Source organism: Saimiri boliviensis, chromosome 2 (genome assembly GCF_048565385.1).
Source record: "Saimiri boliviensis isolate mSaiBol1 chromosome 2, mSaiBol1.pri, whole genome shotgun sequence".
NCBI classification, from domain to species: Eukaryota; Metazoa; Chordata; class Mammalia; order Primates; family Cebidae; genus Saimiri; species Saimiri boliviensis.
The window spans coordinates 150,773,412-150,793,416 of NC_133450.1; the positions used below are offsets into that span (position 1 = coordinate 150,773,412).

At 38.3% G+C, this 20,005-nt stretch overlaps 1 protein-coding gene across 4 annotated transcripts in view; it reads left to right on the forward strand.

The window, feature by feature from the left end:
• Positions 1-20,005, forward strand: part of ABHD17B (abhydrolase domain containing 17B, depalmitoylase) — a 77,768-nt gene that overhangs the window by 49,225 nt on the left and 8,538 nt on the right. For 2 of the 4 annotated variants that reach the window (XM_074394672.1, XM_010346131.3), the window contains one exon: positions 1,570-6,875. In XM_074394672.1, coding sequence (XP_074250773.1) covers positions 1,570-1,593 — 24 coding nt within the window. In that variant the 3' untranslated portion in view covers positions 1,594-6,875. Of the gene's footprint in view, positions 1-1,569; positions 6,876-7,395; positions 18,723-20,005 lie in introns of those variants that run through there. The other 2 variants (XM_074394670.1, XM_074394671.1) reach the window with 2 other exon arrangements.

Genomic DNA, 20,005 nt, shown 5'->3' on the forward strand with positions numbered 1-20,005 from the left:
GTGAGCCAAGATTGTGGCACTGCACTCCAGCCTGGGCCACAGGGCAAGACTCTTAGCTAAAAAAAAAAATTACAGATGACATCATGAATCCTAATTTTTATCCTAGGAACAATAGAAAGCCATTGATAGAAAAAAGAAACAGCACCCATCAAGAGTATAGATTTTTAAAAAAATGAAGATGTTAGCTTGCTGGAAATAACAAGTCAATTGTGTAGAAACATCTAATTTTAGAGTGCTGAAGAATACGCCATGGGAAAATGTTACAGAAAAGTGCTGTTCAAACCACATTTGCATTACTAACGTTATTCCAGGATGCAGTGAAAGGATATTTACAAATTAGAGCAAATCCTGAGGTACTTGCCAAGTTGGAAAAGGTACCATAAACTGAAACCCGAAAATCAGCTGAAAGATGTCACTGAGGAGTAATAGCTGCCTTCAAATATTTAAGAGATTAGAGCTCAGTATGAGAAATAACTTTATGGCTATTTGTTCGTAAAGGAAAGGAATTACCTCCTAAGCATTAATGAGTAGAGGCAGAGCCAAAGCTGAATGATATCTGTCATAGGTTTCACAGAAGAAATTCCAAATTTAAATGAAAAGTTGAACTAGGTGTACTATGTGTAAGGTTATTTTGAGACTTTGCATTCCATTTAGATTTTTCCTACTTGCTCTACAGAGCTTTTTAGAAGACAGTATGATGTAGAAGAATTAAATCAACAGTCAGATCTGGGCTCTCTTGTCAGCTAGCAGTGATTGAATCTGTAACATTGGGCAAGTTATTTCTGGACTTCAGTTTTCTCACTAGAAATAAAGAGATGGAACTAATTGAATAATACCACTTACATTTCTAATGTAATGTGAAAATTTCAGCCCTACTCACATGTAATGGCTCATACCAATATTTAGCCTTAACTAGAGTGGTTCGTTAGCTTGTTTGGATATTTGGCTTTTGTGCTTACTAACATGGTGCAATTTGGATAGTAACACATATCCTTGGGAAATGGTTAGCAGTGCATACATAGCTCCTGCCATATCGTCCAAGTACAAAAAGAATGGCAGATAAGAACTTTCATGGACCATTTTATCATCTTCACACTTCTCCAGGTTTCTTACACAAATTTACCATTTCTATATACATGAATATATATCATAGATTTTTTTTTTTTGTGATTTCTATAAATATATAGGTAGTGTTCGCTTTAAGAGAGCTCGATAAGTGAAAATGAATTTTAAGCAGGGCAAGGTGGCTCAAGCCTGTAATCCCAGCTACTTAAGAGACTGAGGTGGAAGGATCAGGTGAGTCCAAGACTAGAAGGCTGCAGTGAACTGACTGTGCCACTGCAGTCCAGTCTGGCCAATAGAACAAAGACCCTGTCTGCAAAACTAATTATAAAATAAATTTTAGAAATTGTAGACTGACGGCAATTGCCATGTAAATAGTAGTATTCTTGCATTTAGACATATAACAAAACCTTGAGAGCTATTTCTCATAAACAGTTATGGAAAACCACATACACTCAAATTGTAAAATCTTCAGAGTTGTTATAGCCTGATCCCTTTATTTTACAGGTGCAGAAACAAGAAAGGAAGTGATATTCTCAAGGTCTGCAATTGTCGACAACGGTACTATGTATTCCATTATCTTCTCTTTACCAAAACTTACCTGTATTAATATACCAATGATCCTTTCAAATTATATGGCATAAAATTATTTGCTTTCCAATGTTAGTCACAGTTTTAATTTTGTAATGGGTAATTCCTTTTTGTCAGCTAGTTACTCTTTGAAGAGTAAATTGGTAGATTGTGCCAATTAATTCTCAAGTTAATGGTTATTTTAAGAATTTAATACTAATTCATTTTACCAGGCACAGTTACAGTTAGTTATGTTGAAACCTAGTGAGGATGATAGCCACAGACACATGAATAAACAATCAAGTGTTTATTTCAGGAGCTGATTTACTACAAATTTTATCGTACAGCATAAGCAATTACATTGAAAAAAATATGAATATAGTTATTACTAATTGGCTTTTAGCTTGTTGCTTTGTTTTAAAACAGGCAGTTTATTCAAATATGATAGATAGCATATTGCATTCTGATAAAGTGCACCCCAAATGTCTAGGAACCAAAAAAGTAACAATTCATGCTTATGATACTTGTAATTAGGCTTTGAGTTTTAACTTCAAGGATGGAAAAGACATTTGTTTTTTTTTTGTTTTTTTTTTTGAGACGGAGTTTCGCTCTTGTTACCCAGGCTGGAGTGCAATGGCGCGATCTCGGCTCACCGCAACCTCCGCCTCCCGGGTTCAGGCAATTCTCCTGCCTCAGCCTCCTGAGTAGCTGGGATTACAGGCACGCGCCACCACGCCCAGCTATTTTTTTGGTATTCTTAGTAGAGACGGGGTTTCACCATGTTGACCAGGATGGTCTCGATCTCTTGACCTCGTGATCCACCCGCCTCGGCCTCCCAAAGTGCTGGGATTACAGGCTTGAGCCACCGTGCCCGGCAGACATTTGTTTATTATATCTCCAAATGGGTTATGCCTCTGACTGAATAGTTGAATGAGTAATGCTAAGGAAGGAAACTAACACCTCTATCCTGGAAATGACCCACTTGACATTAGAGTTGTGTCTTTCTTTCTTTCTTTGTTTTTTTTTTTTTTGGGAAAGTACAAAAGTCTTTACAAATGTCAGTGAGCTGAAAGCTGTTAAACTGGCTTTTTCATATGAAGCCAGATGGACTTGAAATTATTTTACTCCCTCTATTTCCTCTTGTAGGCCATGTACTAAATTTGCATCATGTAATTATGACACCTTTAGAAAAAAGTTTTAATAGTGTGCTTTAAAAAATGACAGTGTCATATTAGAAAAATGGAGGAAATACTGTTGTTAGTTTTTGTTTATCTCCTAGTAAAATACAAGTTTCAGCCACTGTACTACTTGAATAATTTTGAATTTGATTTCTTTTTCCTCTAAAGCAACTACTTAAGGCAGTATATTGAATTGAATTAGATTCAGCCTTCTGGTTTTTTGAAGGAAAAAAGTAGTAGAGAGGGTAGCAGGTAGGTTAACAGATATAGGGGCACTATGTATGGTGAATTCATAGACTATAAATCAAAACTTATGATTAGCATTCTATGTTATAATCTTAGATGAAACTTGTGTTTCTATTTAAACCCCTAATAACTTTGGTAAAGTCAGAGGCCATCTATATTACTTCACCAAAGTGGGAATTTGCTGCTACTTGAGGTCTTTTAAGTCTGGAAGTCTGGGGTGCAAGCCTTCAAGGACCATCCCTGGAAAATAGAATTGGCAGGAGGGAGGGAGACAAAATAGTTTATATATCCCTAAATATATCTGGTGCTGTCAAAATGATAATTAAACTTGCTAAAGTATTCAGTGTAATCCTAAATAAAAAAGAATATAAATGATTGCACCTCTGTAAAATAAAGTGTTGAATGTCTGTGGAATAAAAGCAGAAGGAAAGAAATACAGTGAAACAAATGATTGTGTTGAGGCAGTAGGATTATGGGTGAGTTTTTCTCCTTGACCTACTTAAAAAGGTATCTTTTGCTGGTGTGTTATTTTTTATGATTAAAAAAAGAAGGGGGGATATACCTGGTTCTTCACAGTCTCCTGGTTTTTACTGTCAGAAACTGGCTTCTGGACTTCCAAAATCATAAGACCAAATAGATAAAGGGGAAGTAATTCTCAAATGTATTTTTAGCCTGGCTGTCACAATAGTAAATAAAAGTAGCTGGAGGGTAGGGGATTCCTTGTATTTGGGTGAGTGATACTGAATTTTGTGTTTTGTTTTGGCAGGGAGTGTAATGATCAGGATAATAATATCTGAAACTTACCCTCACTGAGTACCAAGTCTAACTAAAGTATTTTTTTAGGCAGTGCCTACATAATACATCTATTAATGTTAACAATGCAGTGCTATAGTTATTACTTTACCATCTGTAGTCATTTCCTTAGCCCATTACAGCTTTGTTTTTACTCAGTTTTTATGTACTATTGGCAAATATAGTATATATACATTAATTTCTATGTGTTATAGGCCCAATAATCCATTATATACATATTATTTGAAATTGCTTTTTAAATCAGTTAAGAAAGGAGGAAAAATATGCATTTATCATTACTTAATTATCAGTGTTGTTTGTTCCTGTAGTTACATATTACTGTAGGGTCACTTGATTTTAACCTGAATGACTTAATTTAATATTGTAAAATGAGCCTGCTAACATTCTCTCAGTTTTGTTTATCTGGGAAAGTATTTATTTCACCTTTGTTTTTGAAAGCTTTACTCTATATAAGATTCTTGGTTGCCCACATTTTTCTTTGAGCATTTGGAATATATTTTCCCATTGCCTTCTGGCTTCCATGGTTTCAATGAGAAGTAAGGTGTTAATCTTAGTTCTTATTGAAGTACCCTTGTAGGTAATGCATTGTTTTTCTTTTGCCGATTTTAAAACTTCTCCTTGTCTTTGACTTTCAGCTTTTATTCTATAAACTATGTGTTTGTGAGTGTCTTTGCATTTTTTCCTTGGCATTCATTAAGCTTCTTGGATGGATAGTTTATTCCTTTCTAACAAAACTGAATAAGTTTTTCTGCCGTTATTTCTCCAAATATTTTCTTTCCTAGTAGCCAGCACAAGGGCTACCAGATTAAAACTGCTCTTAATGTTAATTGACCTCAGGCTGCTTTGCTTTTTTGGATTCTTAAGTTTGTTTTCTGCTTTCCTCTGTTGTCCTTTCATACTGTCAGCTGTTGCTACTTCTACTGTGAGTGTGTTTCTTTTGCTGGAACATGCTTTTTGTGTATTTCCACTCAGATGATCTAGGAAGCCAGATAATTAAACTCATTAAATTATGTCTGAATTAAGAGCAAAATAGCTCTGCCTAAAGCTCTGAAAGGCTATGCTGTGAGCAGTAGCCAGATAACTGAGACTAAAGCTGCCCTACCCTGAAGTAAGAAGTAGTTACATTAGGCATGGTCGCTCTCGCCTGTAATTCCAGCAGTTTGGGAGGCTGAGGCAGGTGTATTACCCGAGGTCAGAAATTCGAGACCAGCCTGTCCAACATGGTGAAACCCCATCTCTAATAAAAATACAAAAATTAACCAGATATGGTGGTGTGCATCTGTAATCTCAACTACTTGGGAGGCTGACACATGAGAATCACTTGAACCCAGGAAGTGGAGGTTGCAGTGAGGCAAGATTGTGCCACCTCATTCCAGCCTGGGTGACAGAGCAAGACTCTGTCTCAAAAAATAAATAAATAAATAAATAAATAAATAAATAAATAAATAAATAAAGTAGTAGTTAGTAGCTGCCCAGTTGATTTGGTTCTATCCAACAGGTAAGGATTACAATGGCTGGCTGCTAGTAGTCTGCTTTTCTTGTGAATGTTACTGCTGTTATCTTTTAAATTTTTATTTTGAGAAGTCATGAATTTTCAAGAACCAGAGCAATATATCATCCCCAAGTTTTGCCAGTGTTGAATCAGTGGTTTCTAAATGACTCATCACCAATGTGAGAAATTGAGGGGGAATATATGAAGTGGTAGTATGCATCAATCAGCCTTGAGCTTAATGTAGTTTGATAACCATCATTGACTGAGATGATGAATATGAAAGTGTTTCCTTTGGAAACAAAGACAGAAAGTTGAGCAGTTGCAAACATTGGGGAAATACAGAATAGAATTTATAGTGACTTTGAAAAAGAAGGAATGGGTTAATCAACACCAGAAACAGAATAGGAGAAAACATGCAATAGTTTAGGTTAATAAATTCTTCCCAACAAATATATAATTAGAAGAAAGGCAGTGTAGATATAAATGTAGCCCAAACATCTAGTTAAGGAACATTTCAAATCATGAAATACTCTGAGCATAATATTAAAAAAAAAAAAAAAGATTCTGGGTTAACAGTTAATTTGATTATGAATAGTGTGGAACTGTGTTTTGAAATGCTGGAAACTGGCTGTATTGGTGGGAGTATGACTAGGATTCATTAGCACTGTTTAAACCCTTATTTTGGTCACATTTGGACTTGGCATTCTCATGCTTCAGAGAAGCCAGGGTCTGGAAAAAAGGCAAATAATAATAATGATTAAAAGAATATAAAAGAATGTAAGGAAAGTCTAACAACAGGTGTTTGCACCAGGCTTTTGGATCTTTCCCAGTGTTTACCCTCAAAGCCTCACTCCAGCACTTGGAGTGAGATATGAGAGATATTACTGTGTACTACCCCTTTTAATCCTACCTGTTCTACGTAGTTCTCTCTACAAAGAGTGCCATGCAGTGTTGTAAAGGAAGAAGGCCCTCTGCATTACAGATCTGCCTCCAAGAAGTTATCTGCTATCTTGGACATCTCTGAAGGGCAGAGAATATGTCTTTCCTTTTTATCTCTGCACTCTTCCCTTCCTTGGTAACTGAAAGCTTCCTGACAATTGAATTAATATACAGGAAGAACATGTTGCCAAAAAGTAAGACTTTCCTTTTTGTTGCCTTATTTGAAAGCTTTAAGTCAATATGATAGACTCATCATTCAAAGCTGTGACTTGGTTTTCCTCATATATCTTTAAATTATTATATTAGAGAAGAAACTAACAAAATTAACAGTACAATGGGGGTATGAGTGATAGTTTTTGAAATGGTAGATATTAATCCCTGAGCCACCAGTTAAAGGTAGATAATTATCCTTTCTGTTGAGCTTAGAGGTTTACTATGAAGATTAAATAATAATCCTAAGAGGGGATACTTAGTGCCCCAAAGAAATTTTTAAAAATAATGAAGAGCCAGGCGCGGTGGCTCACGCCTGTAATCCCAGCACTTTGGGAGGCCGAGGCGGGTGGATCACGAGGTCAAGAGATCGAGACCATCCTGGTCAACATGGTGAAACCCCGTCTCTACTAAAAATACAAAAAACTAGCTGGGCATGGTGGCGCGTGCCTGTAATCCCAGCTACTCAGGAGGCTGAGGCAGGAGAATTGCCTGAACCCAGGAGGCGGAGGTTGCGGTGAGCCGAGATCGCGCCATTGCACTCCAGCCTGGGTAACGAGCGAAACTCCGTCTCAAAAAAAAAAAAATGAAGAATTGTTTATTTTCTATAGGTGGATCTACACCCTAGCAATGAAGTGTTATGCCATGAATTACTTTTTTTTATTTCCTGTTTTTTAGACAAGGGTCTTGCTATGTTCCCCAGCCTGGACTTGAACTCAAGTCATCCTCCTGCTGCCTTAGCCTCCCAAGTAGCTGGGACTTGCAGATAACTTTTGAGGACTTTTTATTTTTGATAATGTGCCAATTTACAGGTGAATTAGTAGTGAACACTTGAGTCTGTGAAACACTGATTAAAATTGGCCCATTTCTTTCTTTGGCCTGTAGTACCTTGAAATGATGGATCTCCAGGAAGCTGGCACAGCTGGTGAACCACAGCAAATGAGAGCAAGTTCACCTTTTGTCCTGTCCAATCCGGCCTCATTCTCATGACACTTTGGGTCCAAATGTATTCTGTTGTCCCCAAACATGCTGCCTTTGTGTTTTCGTTTTGATGTTTAAACGCGAAAGGATGAAGGCAAGACAAACAACAATGAAACAGCTGAAAGGAAAATCCCATGGTTTCAGAATTTAATCTGTAGTGACAAATCCTTGGTGCTCAGTTTTCCTTAAAAAGAAAAAAAAAAAATAAAACTTGATTCAATTTTTTAATCACAATACTTCTCCACTTACATAAGAATTACTTATTTAAATTTAGTTTGTTCCATGCTTACTGTTTAGATGAAACCCCGTCTCTACTAAAAATATTAAAAAATTAGTCAGATGTGGTAGCACGGACCTGTAGTTTCAGCTATTCAGGAGGCCGAGGCAGAAGAATTGCTTGAACCCAGGAGGCAGAGGTTGCAGTGAGCTGAGATCACACCACTGCACTCCAGCCTGGGCAACAGAGCAAGACTCTGTCTCAAAACAAACAAAAAGTCTCTTAATAAATTACTAGCACATTAATAAGATTTAATGTCTTTTAAGAAAGATTTTTAAACGTAAAACTTTTAGTTTCTTAATATTTTCTTTATCTTTATGGTAACATAAAATATGACATACAGGAAACTCTGCACCTTGACTAAATTCTTACAATCTGTGTCATGAGTTTTCTCATTCAAATGTAGTGGCAGTGGAGTCACTCCTTTGCATTAATCAGGAATCAATGGATTTAGATAGGAGGATTTCTTTTTTTTTTTTTTTAAACAATCCAGTCTGTTAGGGATAATCCCTTTAAAACGGTTGTCCAGAGCAGCCATTTATTTAGCTGTCCTGAAAAACAATCTAAGAAACAGAAAATCTCCTACTTACGACTTTCCTGGAGCTTTTCCATTACTTTTCAGCAGTGGATGCATTGAAGTAAGTTCATCTCACTAGACTTTGGAGAAGGGGAAGGAAAAGCCTTTGATTTAAACTATTTTATGGAGACAATATTCCTTCTACTATAAAATGTGATATAAAATGTACATAAGTGAACAAATGTTACTGTTTAATTTAATCCATACATTGTTTACATTTTGTGGTTCCAGCAGCTAATCTATAAAAAAAAATGAGGTTATAAAATGCTATATTAGCTTGTATAGTTCTGAAAAAGAGGTTTTAGATTGGGGTTTTAAAATGCTCTTCATTGGACCGGGCATGGTGGCTCACACCTGTAATCCCAGAACTTGGAGAGACTGAAGCGGGCAGATCATAAGGTCAAGAGTGTGAGACCAGCCTGGCCAACATGGTGAAACCCCATATCTGCTAAAAATACAAAACTTAGCCAAGTATGGTGGTGCATGCCTATAGTCTCAGCTACTTGGGAGGCTGAGGCATGAGAATCACTTGAACCCAGGAGGCAGATGTTGAAGTGAGCCGAGATCACGCCACTGCACTTCAGCCTGGGCCAGAGAATGAGACTCTGTATCAGGAAAAAGAAAATGCGGTTCATTACCCACAATTCCTGTTTCCCTACTCCCTTGCCTGCCCCACCAAAAAAAGATATGAGAATTCTCAAAATAAAGAAGACTGTAATTTAGAATAATCAACTTGTTAAAAGAAAACAAGAACTGTATCCCTGCAGTTTTCCCCATAAACAACCCATAAATTCATTCCTCTGTAACTTACAAGCCTACGGCTTTTCTCCCAGATTTCAGAAATATTTTCATTCTCTAAAACGGGATTACAAAATGTGACCCCTTAGCCAGGCACAGTGGCTCATGCCTGTAATCCCAGCACTTTGGGAGACTGAGGCAGGCAGATGACTTGAGGCCAGGAGTTCAAGACCAGCCTGGCCAACATGGTGAAACACTATCTCTACTAAAAATACAAAAAATTAGCCAGGTCTGCTGTTGCACACCTGAAATCCCAGCTACTTGGGAGGCTGAGGCATGAGAATAACTTGAACCAGGTAGGCAGAGATTGCAGTGAGTGAAGATGGCACCACTGCACTCCGGCCTGGGCAATAGGAAGATTCTTCTCAAAAACAAAACAAACAACCTCAAACAACAACAGTAACAAAAAAACTCAAAGTAAGACCCACCCAACTCTACAAAAAAATATGTAAACAATTAGGCATGGTGGTATACACCTGTAGTCCCAGCTACAGGAGGCTGAGTGGGGAGGATCACTTGAGCTTGGAAGGTCAAAGCTGCAGTGAGCCATTATTGCACCACTGCACTCCAACCTCGGCAACAGAGTGAGATCCTGTTTCTAAATAAATTTTTTAAAAAGGCGAGGGGAATATTTCCCACTTCTACCTTTGAAGTAGTCCTTCACTGTTTGCACTTTTAATCTCGATAATGAATCATCTGAAAACAAAGATCTACATAGTCCTCAGGGATAAAACCATCAATGACACAAAGACTTGGTTATCCTTCTGGGACAAGCATAGTGATGAGTAACTCTCAAGTCTAAAGCTGAGAAAAACATAATTTTATGGTGAGTTACTGTTCTCTGTCAAAAAATCAGTAAGTCAATTCGCTGCTACACACATTCTCTTTATTGTGTGTCCCTGATGGTGGAGATTTGAACAAAGCAAATCTGGTGGTATCATAGTTTTTTTTTTTTTTTGAGACGGAGTTTTCGCTCTTGTTACCCAGGCTGGAGTGCAATGGTGCGATCTCGGCTCACCGCAACCTCCGCCTCCTGGGTTCAGGCAATTCTCCTGCCTCAGCCTCCTGAGTAGCTGGGATTACAGGCACGCGCCACCATGCCCAGCTAATTTTTGTATTTTTAGTAGAGACGGTGTGTCACCATGTTGACCAGGATGGTCTCGATCTCTTGACCTCGTGATCCACCTGCCTCGGCCTCCCAAAGTGCTGGGATTACAGGCTTGAGCCACCGCGCCCGGCCTGGTATCATAGTTTTAAGTACCAGGTAGTGGACAGCAGAGACTTATACCCAAAAGAACCTTGGGATTAAGTAATTAATGTTTCCAACCTGACAGCTGAAAGAACAATCTAGGGTGGGAGTGGCCAGGTTTTGGTCCAAGACCATACAATATTAAAGCAATAACTTAGCTTAGATCAAAGGTACAGGAATGAAAGTAGAAAAGACAAGGGGAATACATAGAATTGGTTTTATTACTTGTTCTCTGGGTAACTGTGGACTTATTTATGTAATTTTTTTTTCTATCTTTAGACTGCATTCTAATATGCACCTTGTAGACTTGTTTGGAAGATATAACGAAAAAGGTGACAGTGGTGTGCTAGTATGGTTTTTGTTGTTGTTTTTTGTTTGTTTTACTTTTTTTGAGACAGAGTTTCGCTCTGTACCCAGGCTGGAGTGCAGTGGCATGATCTTGGGTCACTGCAGCCTCTGTCTCCCAAGTTCAAGTGATTCTCCTGCCTCAACCTCCCAAGCAGCTGGGATTACAGGTGCATGCCACCATGCCCTGCTAATTTTTGTATTTTTAGTAGAAATGAGGTTTTGCTATGTTGGCCAGGCTGGTCTCAAACTCCTGACCTCAGGTGATCCGCCCACTTTGGCCTCCCAAATTGCTGGGATTACAGGTGTTAGCCACTGTGCCTGGCCAGTAAATATTTAATAATAGGCTCTTGGGGTTGAGGGAGAAGCCCTAATTTGTAGTTTCTGGTTATTTCCATGGTGTAACTATTCATCCTGTGGCCAATTCTAACCTACCAGTGGTTTAGCAACCAGCTGGTGAGGTTCCTGACAGTTGCCTCTCATTATCCTGTATGAGCCAGCACAGCCAGCTTCAACACACCACTGAATGTGTAACACTTGACATATAGCAGATAATAATTAATGGTTGCCTTCTCATACTCATTAGGCATGAGTTCTTTCTGCCATGCTATGTAACTATTGTTTGATGAATACTATTTGAATTTCTCATGACATGAAAGCCATCATTGTACTCATGTAAATAAAATGAACTCTCTCTCCCATATGAAGATGCCTACATTTCATAGCTTTTCAAGGTATATTTGGAATGCACTTTCTTTTTTATTTATTTTTTCTGAGAGAGAGTCTTGCTCTGTCACACCCAGGCTGGAGTGCAGTGATGCAATCTCAGCTCACTGCAACCTCCACCTCTCGAGTTCAAGCAATTCTCCTGCCTCAGCCTTCCAGGTAGCCGCAATTACAGGTGCAGATCACCATGCCTGGCTAATTTAATATTTGTATTTTTTAGTAGAGACAGGGTTTCATCATGTTTGCCAGGCTGGTCTCAAACTCCTGACCTCAGGTGATCCACCTGCCTTGGCCTCCCAAAGTGCTGGGATCACAGGCATGAGCCACCACGCCTGGACAGGGATGCACTTTCTAACAATGTTGGATTCATGACCTACACAGAATTCATTAGGGATAAACTGTGGCTTCTCAGGGAGGTTGACATTCTTCAGAGCAGCTGAAAGTAAGCTACATTTAAAGCCTGATGAGACCATAAAGCAGAAGAGAAATGCTGATTTCAAATAAGAATATCGAATTAAAGGCAGATGCTCTGAATTATAATTTAGCTCTTTCTCAAACAGACAGTTCTATGTAGCGTAACCCAGGAGAAGTAAAAGTGTGACACATTAATTTATAATTTTTTTTTTCATGATTCCTTGAACGATTCCAGCTATCCTATTTGTTTGCTAGCTTTCTTTAAATTTAAAGATGTACTATGGACTTCCATTTCTAGGTAAGAAGGAATGACTGGTACAGAATTACCCTCCCACTATAAACAAATAGAAAACTGTAAAACATACATGAAACAACTGTTTTCAGACATGGAATCACAATATGTTCAAGATTTTGATTCCTGAGAAAAGCGATATTTGAATGAGCCCTACTATTGTCCTGGCTTTCTGCCTTGAGGTGGGGTTGTGAGAAATAATACAGTAACATCTAATTAAATTTCAGGTTTACAACACATTTCAGATTGTAATGAGTAATTTTTAATATAAGTATGTATAAAATACAATATTGTATTTTTATTTGTTAAATCTGGTAACTACCTGGAGGCAATTTTTGGACACAGGGAGAGAAAACTGAAATAGAGTGATTTAACTAGGATAAGGATATAGAAATTCTAGTTTGGTGAGGCTGTGGCAAGTAAAATTTCCAGGGCAGAAAACTGTAGGGAAGCAAACTACACAGGGAAGGAACTCAGAAAATTTCACAAGGACCTCCTTGATTTCTCGGCTGCATACTGCCGCTCTATATGCATAGGGTGAAATTCCACAAGACCAGCATGTAAAGAAAGAATTCACATAGGGTTTGTGGACATTTGAATTCTGTCCATTGAGGTCAGAAAGACTTCTGAATATTTGTGGCCATCAGAGGGGATCTGAGATGGTTTACGCCTTAGTAGTACAGCTGTATTGATCCTAGGATAAAGGCAACACTAAACTCAACATACGAAAGTTTAAATGAGGCTTCAAAAGAAGCAAGGTGATCCGAAAGTAGCAACTACCTGCCAAAACTAATTTCAAGATTTTTAATAGAGGACAACAAAATCTCGACACTAAACAATGCCTTATGCATAATGTCCAGCACCCAATCAAAAATTAGTGGACATACAAAAAAGCAAGTTGCAACCCATATCCAAAAGAAAAATTATGGAAACAAAACTAAAAGTGACAGAAATGATGGAATTAGCTAGCAAAAGATAGAAAACAGTTATAAACATGTTCAAGAATTTAAAGGAAAACAAATAACGTGAGAAGACAATCTAAATTATAAAGACATAAAGTGGGCAAGCAATTTACCTCCCCCTTCAATATACCTAATCACTTCATTTAAGTATGATATTGTATACCATGAGCACATATAATCTAGTAGCACATGAAGGCAGAAAAAAAAGGTCTGATTCATCATTTGCCATGGGACATCTATAGAAAAATGATGTAACCCAGAAAATACTGAATTTCTCCAAAAGAGTTCATTCTAAGCATTCTCAAGAAAACAGTCAACTCTCTGGTATAAATCTCTAAAAAATACGCATATCTGGAAAAAAAATGTTTTGCCCTAAACCACTCCATTTTAGAGATGGAGACAGGTCATTGTAGAACCTAGCTTATATTATGGTATCACAGGATGTGGGGAGGAATGGGACTTATACAAAAATGTTGCAGATAAACCTTTTTTCCCCCTTTTTTTAGAGACAGGGTTTTGTTATATTGCTCAGGCTGGTCTTGAACACCTGAGCTCAAGTGATCCTCCCACCTCAGCCTCCTAAAGTGCTGGGATTACAGATGTGAGCCACTGCATCCAGTCTTTGAAGGTAGGCTCTTCAATATTTTCACCTTGATGTTATGGGCAACCATAATGATCTATTTTGTATTCGGATTAGTCAGCTATTTTACTTGCCTATTGACAAAGGGATTGGTGCTTTTGAAATTATTCCTTTTTTTTTTTTTTTAGAGACAGGTTCTTGCTATGCTTTCCAGGTTGGTTTTGAATTCCTGGCTTCACGTGATCCTCCCACCTCAGCCTCCCAAGTAGCTAGGATTATAGGTGTGAACCACCGTGTCTGGCTGATGCTTTTTGATAAGAATAAAAAAGGAAACACTTTTGCTGCTGAAGGAACTTAATTTGTACTAGGAAGTTTTTGCTTATGTTCTATACTAGTCTCTACAGCTATTGTCTCTTCTTTCTACATATGAAAAACCATGTGTTTCATCATTAGTCTCTCACTTTTACCCCTCATCTCTCCCATTTATCCTCTTCTTCCCTCTCCTTGTGAGTCTCATTCAAACTTTTCCCCAGTAAGTCAACAATAGATAGTTTTACGAAGCTGTTGTATCATTCTAACTTGGAAAATAAGAATAAATAGCAACAACTAAATAATTCATGCTTATTATCGCATGTTGAAAAGTGAAATCTATCAAGAAATAACTGACTGGGGTTCATCAAGAAGTTAAAGAGTGTCCAACTTGCTCAAAAACAGCTGTGTTGGATAGGGTGGGGCTAGTCAGTTTTAAATTTTCAGGTTAACTGACTGAATTTTGGATATCCCCAAAAGCATATTCTAAGAAGCATGTGTTCGGCACATTGCCAAGAGAATAGCTTTTTTTTTCTATTGCCAAACTTCAACTTGGTGGTTGATGAATAAAGTAAGAGAGCATACAAGGACATTCTCTTTTCACAATCATGTCAATGTGACATTGAATTACATCATATTTTTAATTCAAACACAACTGGCCATGCATAAGCCTTAGCATTGTTAAACACAACTTCAGAGAACAAAGAGATTCTGAAGAAGATGCCAAAAAATAAATCAAACTATTTGCCACAGCCTTACCAGATTCAAGTCACACTGTCTTGGAAGAGACTAAAGGCCTTCCCAAGATTTTCTCTTGTGAACAAGATAAAAAAACTAACTGAACCCATGCTCAAAGTGTTTTGCACATACCTTGAGGATTACAGACTATTCTCAAATTCTTGGAATCAAATGGGATGTGGGAGTGGGGCAGGAAGGGAAACACCAGGAAAATACAAAATGGCAAAACTTATTTGCATAAGGGAAGAGTGTGGAGAGAAAAGGAAAAAAAGAAAAGGACATAGAAAGGATGATGTTCTGATTTTTTTTAATTATTATTCTTGGAGGAAGGGAAGTTAATGGATTGATATATTCTTGCTCAGACAATTTCTAGATTGGCCTTTTTGACTGGCTAGTGAAAGAATGGCAGGGAATATATGTGCCTTCCCAGAAGTTCTTACACACTGTATACAGACTTACTTGGAATAACTGTTCACCAGGTTTCTAATTGAAAGTGAATGTGAGTATTCTGGATGTAAATTGAGAATCACATAGTTAGTAGTTGGATTTCTGTGACTTGGTAGGAAAAAAAGACATTATTTAAAGACTCGGAAGCACCTCGTCAATTTTCTCATTACTGAGAAGATTAGAGTACAACTAGTAACAGACTCAATGTGCCCAGTAATACAACAAATGGCATATCCATATTCCCACCCAATTTTCAGTCATCTCAAGAGCAAGGACCATTCTTGTGCCTCGTGCATATGTTAAAATGAGGGAAAATATTGGGAAGTGGAGGCAGGCGGATCACGAGGCCAAGAGATCGAGACCATCTTGGCCAACAAGATGAAACCCCGTCTCTACTAAGAATGCAAAAATTAGCCGGGTATGGTGTCACGTTTTTGTAGTTCCAGCTACTCAGGAGGCTGAGGCAGGAGAATCACTTGAACCCAGGAGGTAGAGGTTGCAGTGAGCTGAGATTGCGCCACTGCACTCCTGCCTGGCGACAGAGCAAGACTCCGTCTCAAAAAAAAAAAAAAGGGAAAATAAGAAGAGCAATCATGGTAGCCATTAGATATTGAATAAGACATAACTTTGGGATAAAAAATAGGCCGGGCGCGGTGGCTCAAGCCTGTAATCCCAGCACTTTGGGAGGCCGAGGCGGGTGGATCACAAGGTCAAGAGATCGAGACCATCCTGGTCAACTTGGTGAAACCCCATCTCTACTAAAAATACAAAAAATTAGCTGGGCATGGTGGGGTGTGCCTGTAATCCCAGCTACTCAGGAGGCTGAGGCAGGAGAATTGCCTGAACCCAGGAGGCGGAGGTTGCGGTGAGCCGAGATCGCACCATTGCACTCCAGCCTGGGTAACAAGAGCGAAACTCCATCTCAAAAAAAAAAAAAAAAAAAAATTCTGGAAGAATATATTTTCTAATTTATAGTCTATGTCACTTAACAAAAGATTTTAGTTTGATTGACATAAAGTCAGGTGATATTTTCCCCCATACTTTGGTAGCTAAGATCTCAAAATGAGATGAAGTTTCTATGCTTTATGAGATAACAAAGTGGAAAGAATATCAGATTTTTGTGTCAGTTGTGTGACTGCTTCAGCTGGGAAGGACTTAGCACAAACCTCCATTTTTCTGAATCTCTTTGTTCTTCTCTATAAAGAGGTTAATGTCTTCTTGTTGGGTTCCTATAAGAACTAGAATAAACATGTTTGAATAAACAGTCTTATAAACTAATAATCGTTTATCCTCTTTTTGTTTTTTTAACAACCACTTTTCACATTCATTTTTATAAGAAAATTAGTGACATTCTTTGCTATACACATTGCCAAATATTGAAGTTTGTCAGAGGGTTATCTGTTTAGGTCATTTGATTCTAGAAGCTGGCCAAAAAAGCTGGTTGCATTTCCAGATAAAATTAATGGTTTATGTGGTTACTGTATTTACTTGAAACTAATAATTCTGAATTTTATTTTCACTAGAATGTTAAATTTAAACCATTTTAAATGCTAAATACATCAAATAACAATGAATTCATTCTTAAATACCTGTGTTCTAATTTTGCTCACAAACTGATTAAAGGATAGAAAATAAATAAATTTGAAAACCGTGAAGAGTCATACTGGTAGGTTATGAAAATCAAGTCTCTCCTTTAAAATCACCTCCTAAATCACTTCAGTGATTCACTAATTGAATATATTATCAGCTATTTGCTTAACAGATATAAATTTCTCTAAAATTAAGCTGTTAATTCTCAAATCATGGGGTATTTTTTGGTTTTTGAGACAGAGTTTTGCTCTTGTTGCCCAGGCTGGAGTGCAGTAGAGCGACCCCAGCTTATTGCAACCTCCGCCTCCTGGATTCAAGCAATTCTCCTGCCTCAGTCTCCCTAGTAGCTGGGATTACAGGCAGATCCCATAATGCCCAGCTAATTTTTATATTTTTGGTAGAGATGGGGTTTCACCATGTTGGTCAGTGTGGCTTCGAACTCCTGACCTCAGATGGTCTGCCTGCCTTGGCCTCCCAAAGTGCTGGAATTACAGGCGTGAGCCACTGCGCCCAGTCAGTTCATGGTTTTTAAAAAAAACTTACTGTGGTTAACACTATGACAGTGATGCTATAAAGCAATGTTATCACCTTTTTAAAAAATATATGTTTGGCTAGGCGTGGTGGCTCATACCTGTAATCCCAGCACTTTGGGAGTCCAAGGTGGATTAATCACTTGAGGTCAGGAATTTGAGGCCAGCCTGGCCAACATGGAGAAACCCTGTTTCTACTAAAAATACAAAAATCAGCTGGATGTGGTAACCTGTAATCCCAGCTACTCAGGAGGCTGAGGCAGAAGATTTGCTTGAACTCAGGGGGTAGAGGTTGCAGTTAGCCAAGACTGTGCCACTGCACTCCAGCCTGGGTGACAGAGTGAGACTTGGTCTAAAAAAAAAATAATTTTTTAATGTGTTTTACCTAACTGTGCGGTTGACATCTGTTTTACAGCTCCTTCGAAAGAGATGGCTCAGTGATAGATTCTCCTGTTTTGAGTTGGCTCAGTTTAATAAATTTAGGTTTACATCTGCTGCCAAATGCAGGAAACTTTTAGCAATCATTTCTTTTGTTTTTCTTTTCTTTTTTTGAGACAGGGTCTCACTTTATTACCCAGGTGATGCAATCTTGGCTCATTGCAACCTCCACCTTCTGAGCTCAAGCAATCTTCCTGCCCCAGTCTCCAAAGTAGCTGAGATTACAGGTGTGTACCACCATGCCTGGCTAATTTTTGTATTTCTTGTTGAGACGGGTTTTGCCTTGTTACCCGGGCTGCTGTCAAATTCCTGGGCTTGAGTAATCCACCTGCCTCAGCTTCCCAACGTACTGGGATTACAGACTTGAACCACTGCTCCTAGCTCATTATTTCTTTGAATGCTTTTTGAGCCCCATCTTCTTTTTGGGGGACTCTGATGACATAAATGTTTTATCTTTTATTTAGTCCCACAGGTCTCTGAGGTCCTGTTTATTTTCTTCCAGTCTATTTTCTTTCTGTTGTTCAGATTGGATAATTTCTCTTGTTCTGTCTTTAAGGTCCTTGATTCTTTCCTTTGCTCTTAACCTTCTGCTGTTGCTCTTGTAATTGCCCTTGCCTGATAGAGCCAATTTGCTGAGACAGTAGTATTGACAGTAGTAAAGAAAGAGGTAGCCAGACATGGTGGCTCACACCTATAATCCCACCACTTTAGGAGGCTGAGGTGGGCAAATTGCTTGAGCCCAGAAGTTCTAAACCAGCCTGGGCAACATGAAGAAACCCCATCTCTACAAAAAATACAAAGATTAGCTTGAGTGTTGTGCCACACACCTGTAGTCCCAGCTACTCAGAAGGCTGGGGTGGAAGGATCACCTAAGCCTGGGGAGGTCAAGGCTTCAGTGAGCCATGATCATGCCACTGCACTCCAACCTGGGCATCAGAAACCTTATCAAGAAAGAAAAAGAAGGAAGGGAGGGAGGGAGGGAGGAGGAAAGGAAGGAAGGAAGGAAGGAAGGAAGGAAGGAAGGAAAAAAGGGAAGGAGCAAAGCAAGGTAGGCAGGAGGATAGTTCTCAAATCAACCCCCTTGAGAACTCAAAGACTAGGGTTTTTATGGGTGATTTGGCAGACTTGGGGATAGGGAATGGATGCTGCTGATTGGTTGGAGGTGAAATCATAGAGGTATGGAAAATGGTCCTTCCGTGCTGAGTCCACCTTTGGGTGGGGGACACAGGATTGGTTGAGTCATGAGTGATGGATCTAGATGGGTCTATTTTTAGGTTTTTTTGAGGAATCTCCAAACTATTTTCCATTGTGGTTGTACTAATTGACATTCTCACAAAGAGTATACGAGGGTTCCCTTTTCTCTGCATCCTTGCCAGCATTTATTATTGTCTGTCTTTTGAATAAAAGCTATTTTAACTGGAGTGAGATATCCCCTTGTAGTTTTGATTTGCATTTCTCTGATCACTGATGTTGAGCACCTTTTCATATGTCCGTTTACCATTTGTACATCTTCATTTGAGAAATGTCTATGCATATCCTTTGCCCTTTTAAAAATCAGATTATTAGATTTTTCTCTTACAGAGTAGTTTAAGCTGCTTCTATAGTCTGGTTTTTAACCCTTTGTGAGTTTATAAGTGTTTTCTCCCATTCTGTGGGTTGTTCCTTCACTTTGTTAATTGTTTCCTTTGATGTTAACAAACTTGTTAACTTGATGTGATACCATTTGTCCATTTCTGCTTTGGTTGTTTGTGCCTGTGGGATATTACTCAAGAAATTTTGCCCAGACCAATGTCCTGGAGAGTTTCTCCAATGTTTTCTTGTAGTTCCATAGGTTGAGGTCTGAGATTTAAGTCCTTAATCTGTTTTGATTTGATTTCTGTATATGGTGAGAAATAGAGGTCAAGTTTCTTTCTTCTGCATATGGATATCCAATTTTCCCAGCACCATTTTTTGAAAAACTGTCTTTTCTCCAATGTATGTTCTTGGCACTTTTGTTGAAAATGAGTTTACTGTATGTGTATGGATTTGTATCTGGGTTCTCTATTCTGTTCCGTTGATCTATATGTCAATTTTTTATGCCAGTGCCATGCTATTTGGATTACTATAGTTCTATAGTAAATTTTGAAGTAAGGTATTGTGATTCCTCCAATTTATTATTTTTACTAAAGATAATATTAGCTATTCTGAGTCTTTTGTGGTTCCATATAAATTTTAGAATTGTTTTTTCTATTTCTATGAAGAA